Here is a 10,367-nt window from a genome sequence, read left to right as displayed (position 1 = left end):
AGCCTACCACCACTGTGGCGACGGTGGGGATCGAACCATAGGTGGAGATAGACTCGGAAGTCTGGGGGGGGGGGGCACGCTGATGATGATGTCAATTCCTACATAACATATACATTAGATCTGCCCACTCCCTTTTTGACGTCCCCCCCGTATCTCCGCCCATGGATCGAACTCGGGTCACCGCGATACGAGTCCGTCACTATGACCACTTGACCACCACAGCGGCTGACCAAGCATCTAGTTGTGGTCCTGTAAAGTGCTCACCAGCAAGGGCGTAGCGAGGGGGGGACTTCGAGGGTGGGGAAATTACCGTATCGGGAATTATGAGATGCATCGGTTGCGTGTAGTTACAGAGACATATCTTACACAAGGGACGGACTTTATTTCACACAACATCCTATATACATGACGAGAAACGAACTGCGCAATAACTAGAATAATCACCTGATGGCGCTTTGAGCGCGTACATCAATCCTCGCTCTGAGGAAGTGGCTTTCTTTTCCCACACGTCGGCGGCGACGCCACAGACTATCCCCCCAGTGAGCGAGCGAACGCTAATGTAGGAAATACAAGATTGACATTCACATATTGATGATACAAAGTTATAACAAATAATAACCAATGTGCATGTGTGTATAAATACTTGCGACAGCTGAGAATTCAATATTTTGCTAAGACGAATGAAAAATACGAATATATACGATGTTAACATGTTTGCAATGATTTGAAAAAATAAATAATGTAAATTAACACTTATGCGAGAAATGCGAAAATAATATGTACACATATGCGAAAATGTAAAGGCATAACACAAGAATATAAATGGGTGTAAAACATATGCAATCAAAAATACGAAACAAATCGTTCTGGAAAATGAACTCTTCGTCCATAACGAGTTGTTACTGTTTTTTCTGTCGTTGACACTGGACTTTTGGAGTCCTGTTTAGAACTGATCTCATTTGGTAGTTCGGTGACTGCAGGTGGTTCTCTGTCATCCATGGCGAATGCAGGTTTGACTCTGTCAATAGACACTGAGATAGATTTACCATTTACTTTGATTACAAAAACTTTGTCGGTCCTTCGCACTACAGGATATGGTCCAGTGTAGGGTGCGCTTAATGCAGGTCGAACTTTGTCTACGCGTAAGAACACATGAGAACAAGATTTTAAGGAAGGATGAACATAAATCTTGAAAGTATTCTTATGAGATGGAGATATGGGTGATAAACTCCTCATGAGCGAAGACAGCATTGATGCATAGGTAGCGTCTGGTGTAGATTTGGACACCTCATCTGAAAGTAGGTCAGATGGCAATCTAATAGTGGTTCCATACACCAGTTCGGCACAGGTAGCTTGAAGATCCTCCTTGAAAGCGGATCGTAGACCCAGGAGGACTATCGGAAGCGATTCTGACCATTTGGTATTGTCGTGAGCGATGATGGCACTTTTTAGGGTGCGATGAAATCGCTCGACCAGACCATTGGCAATTGGATGATATGCAGTGGTTCGTATGCGATCTGTTCCTAGTAGTGCTGCGAGCTGCTGGAAGAGATGAGATTCAAATTGAGTTCCACGATCTGTGGTCACTGTTGAGGGACACCCAAAACGACTGATCCATGAATCAAAGAATGCTTTGCAGATGGTTTCGGCGCGTTATGTCCGGTATCGGTGTTACTTCGGGCCATCTTGTAAATCTGTCTATCATGGTAAGACAGTAGATGTTCCCGTTTGATGGTGGATAAGGGCCTATAATGTCAATGTGCACATGTGAAAAACGAGCGTCGGGAAGTGCGAAGGTGCTCAGAGGTGCTTTTGTGTGCCTCTGGATTTTCGATCGCTGGCATGATTGGCAGCAGCGTACCCAAGCTGTGATGTTTTTGTTCATGTTTGGCCACACATATCGTGAGCAAATGAGGTTTTTTGTTACAGCGATTCCGGGATGCGATAGATTGTGAAGGTGGTCAAAAATCAGCTTTCGATACGAGTCTGGAACGAAAGGTCTGGGTGAGCCAGTTGAAATGTCACACCATAATTCACCATCTGTTAGATGACATGGCTTCAGTTCCAGCTGTAGAGATGTGTTGTTACCCTTCAAAATTTCTTTCAGTTCCGGGTCGCTTGATTGAAATTCCCCGAATTCTTTGAAATTAATGTCCTTAGAACCAGTTATTGCGTCGATTTCGATTCTTGACAGTGCATCTGCGACATAATTTTGAGAGCCTTGGACGTGACGGATATCGGTTGAATACTGGGATATCAAGTCCAAATGACGAAGCTGTCGCGGCGAACATTTGTTTGGATTTTGCTTGAAGGCATAAATTAGGGGCCTCTGATCTGTGTAGATAATGAACTCCCTGCCTTCGAGCATGTGCTTGAATTTTTTTATAGATGAATAAATTGCAAATAGTTCTCGGTCGTATGCGGACCATTTGTTTTGACTTTTGGACAATTTCATAGAGAAGAATGCGATGGGTTCCCATTTGTCGGCTAATTGCATGAGAGCACCACCCACTGCGACATCTGAAGCATCTACCCAAACACTTAATTTAGCTCCAGGAAGTGGATGTCTCAGGAGTGTGGCATTTGCCATGGCATCTTTGGCCAAAGTGAACGACTTTGTTGCTTCATCGGTCCACGCGAGTTGGTCGTTGGCACGAGCAGAACGAGGTGATTTTTTATTTTTATGACCTTCGAAAAATTTTATTAACGGATGTAACAAATCGGCAGCTTTCGGAATGAAACGTCGATAAAAATTGTACATACCGAGAAATCTTCGAAGTTGTGTCAAGGTCGTTGGCTGTGGATAATCCAAGATACACTGAACTCGATCTGTCAGAGGTTCGATGCCGCTTGTAGATAGCCGGAATCCAAGGAAGTCGATGGTTTCTTTACCGAAGTTGCACTTGGAGACGTTGACGCAGAGTCCATATTCTTGAAGTCTGTTGAAGAGAGTCTTGAGATGATGGATGTGTTCATCAGGATCTTTTGATGCAATCAGGATGTCGTCGACGAATGCGTAAACTCCAGGAAGTCCTCTGGTCACTTCATCGATGAATCGCTGGAAGGTTGCAGAAGCGTTGCACAATCCGAATTGCATCCTGGTGCTCTCAAACAATCCGAAAGGTGTGCATATTGCTGTTTTGTGGATGTCATCAGGATTTATTGGGATCTGATGATAGGCTTTTATGAGATCCACATGGCTGAAAATTTTAGTACCATGCAGTTCAGCAGTGAAATCAGCAATGCAAGGAATGGAATATTTGTCTTTTAACGTTTGTGCATTTAAAGCACGGAAATCTCCGACCGGTCGAAATTCCAAGGTACCCTTTTTTGGTACCATATGAAGTGGTGAGGCGTAATTACTCCTCGAAGGTCTCAAATGCCCCAGTTGCAGCATGTTGTGAAATTCCGATTTCGCTATTTTTAATCTGTCTGGAGCTAACCTACGAGGTTTCGCCACCACAGGCGGTCCTTTTGTGGATATATGATGGATGGTGTTATGCTTTACTGGTGCATTTGGATTAGGAAATTTAGTGATCTCCGGGAATTCAGAAATCAGCTTGTGATACGCCGAGTCACCGGTAATCGTTTTCACCGAATGAATGCACGTTGCGTTTGAGACGCGTCCGGGACGTTTCAATTTCGTTTTCAAGTCACGTAGGAACTTGTTGCGAAGGTCCGGGACTAAGTCGAAATAATGAAGGAAGTCCGCACCCAGTATAGGAGTTGACACATTGGCGATGTAAAATGGCCAGGAAAAATTTCGTCTCAAGCCGAAATCCACGGAAAGAATACGTTGGCCGTACACCTCGATGGATGATGAATTCGCGGCTGCGAACGCTTGAACAGGCCGTTGTTTGCGCTGAGAAAGGCTTGCCGGCAAGATCGAAACATCACTGCCCGTATCAACGAGGAAAGATAGATTCGTTTTCATGTCTTTCACAAACAGGCGACGTGACGTAGATGGCAAAGAGCAAGTCGCCTCTACTCTTTGCTGAGTTCGTTTCCCGAATATTTGCAGGGAGAGACACATTTCTTGGCATCGGTGCCGAATCGTCGATGATACCAACACTCGTCGCGATTTTTCGATCTGCTACGCTGTCGCGGGTAGCGGTTTCGGTACGGGCTACGACTTCGCCCTCGGGAAATCTCGTCGATTCGCACATGGAGCTTTTCGATTTCCGACAACAAACGTTCCTCGATGGAATTCGCGGAAGAGTTAGAACAGGCACTTACCGCTTGTGGTGCTACGTCCATGACGCGATCGGCGATTTCGGCCGCTTTGTCCAACGTTAGTGGTGTGACTGCAGCCAGGATAGATTGCACAGATGTTGGCAAATGCTGAAGAAACAGTTCCAACATGAGCTCGTCCGGAACGCTGTGTGATTCCGCGCGACGCCGCATGACGCGCAAAAGTTCACTTGGACGACGATCATCGAGTTGCTCCCCAGTGAGAAGTTTCCGTATCTCTTGCTGTGACGATTCACCACTGCGCTTGATTAATTCCGATTTCACGTGTCCGTAGGGATCTGTTGTAGTTGGATTCGTGATGACATCGCGGATGACGGAAGCTGCTTCCGGTGGTAGATGGGCCACTATGTAGTTGAATTTTGTGCGACTGTCCGTTACCGGTTTCGGAATCCCCAGTTCGAAAGTTGATTCGCACATCAAGAACCACAGTGTAGGATCGGCGAAATTGTACGGTGGTATCTTTACCGCTGCCACGTCCGCCATGCTTTCGCTTTTGCGTGGGCGAGAATGTTCAACAGCACGTGTTGTTTCCGTTGAGATGCGTCCGCTGTTTCTTTTTTTAGATATAATGTCTCAACTGATGATCAGACTTTCCAAGGTCACCATTATCGGGAATTATGAGATGCATCGGTTGCGTGTAGTTACAGAGACATATCTTACACAAGGGACGGACTTTATTTCACACAACATCCTATATACATGACGAGAAACGAACTGCGCAATAACTAGAATAATCACCTGATGGCGCTTTGAGCGCGTACATCAATCCTCGCTCTGAGGAAGTGGCTTTCTTTTCCCACACGTCGGCGGCGACGCCACAACCGAAAAAAGGGAAAAAGATGGCCAAATCTATTGTTCTATCACTTTGGTCGCCCCCGAAATGAAAGTGGTCCCCCCCCCCCCCCCCCGAATGAAATTTCCGGCTGGCTACGGGCCTGCTTACCAGAAAGGTAATCCCATGACTCCGGGTTGTTGTTTTTTTTTTGAGGAACCCCACTTGGAAGGGCCATGATTGTGGTCTTGAGAACGGATGGGATTCGCCAATTTCGCCTCCTACATTTCACCCCTGACATTTTGCCTGCCCTGACCGTATGAGTGACCAAGTGACTGGCTGTGAGACCAAGTGACTGGCTGTGTGAATGATCAAGTGATTGGGTGAGTGGCTGCATGAGTGACCATATATGTGGGTGAGTGGCTGTATAAGTAGGTGCGAGGCCATATGAGTGACTACATAAGTAGGTGAATGGCCATATGAATGACCATATAATTGAGTGAGTGAGTGAATGGACATATGAGTAACTCATTTGGTTCAGTGAGTAGGTGAGTAACCGTATGAGTGATTATGTTAGTGACCGCATAAGTGACCACACGTACTGGGTCTCTCATACGATCACATACTACTACTACTAAATCACACATGTACAGTACCTCGTACCTCGTTCACATTACTCTACGGAATTTAACTGTCACATACTGCCACTCTCTCATACTGTCACCCACTTACTCACTGGTTCACTCATACCCCTTCACGGTTCACTCGCCCCTTCGATTCGTCACTTATATGGTCATTCAGCCTCTCACTTGATCACTCACTTGGTCACTCCACCACTCGCTTGGTCATTCATATGGTCACCCACCCACTCATTTGGTCCCTCACCTATTCACTTCGTCTCTCACACGGCCAGGGCAGGCGAAATGGCCAGGGTGAAATTTCCGTAAACCAGTTCGTATAGCATTCATATACAAGCCAACTTAACGCCTGGTGGTGGGGGAGAACCAGGTAGTAAGCGAGTACTCCCAGCTGGGGAGGGGGGCACTATACGGGGTCTGATTCTTTCACCTGCGAAAGGGGCAGGGCCTACAAATTTTTATGGCCTCGAAATTGGCCGAATTTTGTATGAGATAGGCACAGGGCCCCCTCCCCTCTAGCTTCTGCCTCTAAGAACACTATATATGACGGGGGGGGGGCATAAATTCTTATTTGTCCAGGACCCGAACTTATGAGAAACAGGCCCTGGCCCCTATAGGCGTAAACTTGTATTAGGACGCCTCGCAATATCTGCTGCCATCGCAATCCCATAGGCGGAGAAAGACTTGAAGATCTGGGGAGGGGGGGGGGGCGTAATGATAATGATGTCAATTCATGCATACACATATACATTAGAACAGTCAATTCCACCTTTGACGTTGGGGGGGGGGAAAGGGGCAATGCCCCCGTATGTGCACCCATGCTCAATCCTATGAAAAGCTTAGGTTCTACCCCTCCCAATATTTTGAATAATTTCACTCCTATGTAAGGGCCTCAGAAAATTATTTTTCTCGGGGGGGGGGGCTTTATAAAGCTGTTGACACGACCCTGATATGGCATGTATAGAATTTTTTTTATTTTGTCTTACTCTTTTCCATTATATTTATAGCAGACGACAAAGAGGAAATAAATAAAATCTCCACTATTACTACTACTACTAATAGCAATGGTCTCTTTTGGTAGCAGACGACGCTCAATGATTAGCACACTAACGCTATCACAACACCCATCATTTCATTAAAGATCCTTGGATCGATGGGTTGAGATCATCTCCTAGTCAGTCTCGAGGGTAAGGCAATGAATATTTTGTAAAACGTATTTTAATGAATGAAATAATGAATCTATAACACAAATAAAACAATTTTTTAAATTGCTTAAATATTCAAAATTTAAAATTAAAAGATGCAATTTCATTGATTATATTAGAGATTTTATATTGGATTTTTCACATGGCTATTGAAAAAAAAGTATTTATGAACGAGTATTCAGTAAATTCTTATGCTACACTATTACGTTTGTTCTTTTTCATGATGATTTCCCTGAGAAAAAACAGGTCTTTTAATTATGTTTATCATAGGCTTTGATTTATGGTGCCCCCTTAACCAGGGTGAGAATTCATTGTAGGCGGTGAATTTTTTATTTTAAAAAAATTAATGATTTAATTTTAGAAATAATGAGCTTTATCTCGGGGCCCCTTCCCGTGGTCATCTCATGATCTGTGTTATAGGCACGGGCAGACCGGTAAATTGAGAGAGTAGCACCTCTCTTTCTCTCTTTCGAATCGCTGAACCAGTGTTTTCCAAAGTGGGCAATATCGGTTTACGGAAACTTTTCCTCCGACATTTCGCCTCGGACATTTCGCCTGCTCTGACTGTGAGCGACCAAGTGAGAGAACAAGCGAGTGACCGTATGAGTGATCATGCATACTCATACAGCTTGGTCACCAATACGGTCACTCAGTTGGTCACATATACGGTCACTCACTTGGTAACTTATACGGTCACTCACTTGGTAACTTATACGGTCACTCACTTGGTAACTTATACGGTCACTCACTTGGTAACTTATACGGTCACTCACTTGGTAACTTATACGGTCACTCACTTGGTAACTTATACGGTCACTCACTTGGTAACTTATACGGTCACTCACTTGGTCACTTATAATTTACTCAACCATACAGTCACTTACACTCACATACTCATGCGGTAGCACACTCGGTGAATCATGCGGTCACTCACTTGGTAAATCGTGCGGTCGCTCACTTGGCCATTCACATAGTCATTCACTCGACCAAATAGTAACTTACACTCCAATACTCATATGGTCACTCACTTGGTCAGTCAGGGCAGTCAAAATGTCGGGGCGAAATGTGTCGAGAACGAAACGTCGGTCGGGGGTGAAATATCGCTTCCGGAGGGTGATGGAAGAGTCTACGAGGGCGGTAAAGCTTCGGATTTAGTATAAGATCCTGTGGAGTGGCATGAGTTGGGGGAGATTTTTTGAGGGGAGCGATGGAAAAAAAAGTTTGGGAAACTATGCGCTAAATGCTGGTACTCGATTTGGAATTTTTCCCGTCTCTCTCTACCAGTGGCAGGATTGCAGCATCGGGTTTACTGTGTGTATCGGATATCGCTTATGGGGCAGTGCGCTCTTAAGTGCCCCATCCGGGCACGGCCTCTAGCAGAGAGGAGGCCTCACGAAAATTCAATCTAGATAAAATATTTAAGATTAAGCATGTAAATTGGTGGATGGGCATTTTTAAACAAGTAGAGCCTCAGAAAAATCACTTTGCCCAGCCCCCCCCCCCCCCATAATGTTCTTGAGACGGATCGCCTTACGGGTGGTTCAGATTATCTCTGGCTCTCGAGCTAGATCACTGTCAGCCACAACCATTCAGGACAGTGGTTTTCAATTTGTGGGTCACGGTGAGCTGGCGATATTGATATCTGCCTGTTCGCTACTTTGGAGGGTTGCTTGTTAAGGTGAGTACAGGCTACTCTGACGTGACGTGGAATCACGTGGTATAATGCATGGGATGTAAAATTCCACATATGAGTTCTCTGTAGGTAAGTTCACACCGTGCTGATGTGACGTGAAAATGTGTCATTTTCTATCACAGGCATTACCGCGTGGCCCCCCGTCACGTCAGAGTACTCTGTATGCACCTTTAGATTATTCTAGGGAGCCATAGATGAACGTTTACTAAGGCAACGGGGCCGTGGTTAAAAAAAAAGTTTGGTACACACGTATATCCATAAATCGAATTATTTGATAATTTTTCTTGTACAACGGTCATTTTTTGCACGCGAGACCAGGGCCATCTTCACAAATTCGGGGCTGCCCCTTGAGCTATAATAATAAAAAAAATCTTTTTGGGGGTAGAGGTGTGGAGTTAGCATCCAAAAAGACACGTAATTACATGATATAAAGAAATTCTATATAATATCAAAACACTCAACAGATATTAAAGACCCTTTTACGTACATTAAAGCGAATTCAGAACTGACGAAAGAAATAATTTCAGATTTCAATGAAAGCCTCCAATAATTTGGAAGGTCCCTGTCTGCCTAGTGGTGCTAGGCCTCGTTGGCCTACCCGTTAAGACACCATAAGTCTTAACGATAAGAGAGAGAGAGAGAGACAATGACTAATTTGACCCGGAACTATAACCCCACTAACATCGAGTAGTTTTCATTTACAGTGCTAATTCTTTTGTTTATGACGCGAAGATTAATATCGGAACCATCTTGATGCATGAGCACGGCCATGGGCTCATTCGAAAATACTAATATGGCTCTGGCCCAAGTTCATTTTTGGGATCAACATCACCATTGAAAATTTACTAGAAAGCAGAGCTGGACAAATGGATTGTCCGAAATGCCCGAAAAAAATTTACTGGTATATTTTTTCAACTACATGCCCGACGCGGGCATTAAAAAAAATTAAATACTTTCATTTTTTTATATTTTTCCTCAGCAACGATGAAAGTGTTCCTACACACATGCGTGAAATTCCATAGAAAAGCTTTATTAGGCAGTAAATGATGGAATATATGTCATTGTAATAAAGTCATTGAATATTTTCATCCATTGTTTGGCCCGGTGCGGCCTGGCTGTAACTGACCCCAAAGGTAAACATCTTCAACCCTTTCAGACCCACAACGGTGCCACAAATGTGTGGGTAGTTTTTTTCCTCTCTGTAGATTTTTTTCTTTTGATCCCAGGGAATTAAGCCCTGACTTAAAGGATTGTATAAATTTTTAGTTGGAAATAGGGTGAATATGAACTCTGAGGGCTCTCATCAAAGAGCACCAGGCGCACACATTGTGCCCCGACTTTTGAAGGTTCCGAAAATCCGCAACTTTTCACTTTTTTCAATTTAAGGGGCCCAATATTTTCTTCGGCGCCCGGAGCCTCAACCGACCTTAATCCGCTTCTGCGTATAATCAATCAGTACTTGTAGCGTAGAAATAAACTTAAAAAAGTGGCAGATATTTTATTTAGATTATAAATTTTTTTGTTTTGTTTTTATTTTCATGAAATGTTTATGTGCTTGGTCTTCTTTTTACTTAGACTGAAGTTCTTTAAAGATTCTCTTCTTTTATTTTCTAACGAAAATGACTTCAAGATAATAAACTGAAAAAATAAACATATTTGAAAATATGTCGAATGAACTGAAAGCAAAGGACCAGCTGAAAGTTTATAACTGGAAGATTTCTCAACTACTGCAAAACATTGCGGAACTGCGGAGTTGCCGCTTGCCGCACAAGCGAAAATTCCAATCAGATGAAAACTGTCAAGCCAAG

General features: G+C 44.0%; 1 protein-coding gene across 1 annotated transcript; it reads right to left on the bottom strand.

The window, feature by feature from the left end:
* Positions 1-3,267: 3,267 nt before the first annotated feature.
* LOC149075963 (uncharacterized) lies at positions 3,268-5,062 on the bottom strand. Its single transcript, XM_089243485.1, has one exon. The coding sequence runs from the start codon at positions 4,732-4,734 to the stop codon at positions 3,985-3,987; it is 750 nt and encodes a 249-aa protein (XP_089099611.1). The 5' UTR covers positions 4,735-5,062; the 3' UTR covers positions 3,268-3,984.
* Positions 5,063-10,367: the final 5,305 nt, after the last annotated feature.

The sequence above is a fragment of the Pholcus phalangioides genome, unplaced genomic scaffold (assembly GCF_987345545.1).
Source record: "Pholcus phalangioides strain wild (caught in Gottingen) unplaced genomic scaffold, Ppha-v1.0 ptg000015l_1, whole genome shotgun sequence".
NCBI classification, from domain to species: domain Eukaryota; kingdom Metazoa; phylum Arthropoda; class Arachnida; order Araneae; family Pholcidae; genus Pholcus; species Pholcus phalangioides.
The sequence above is the reverse complement of the archived record's forward strand: the minus strand, read 5'-3'. Positions and strand labels throughout refer to the sequence as shown.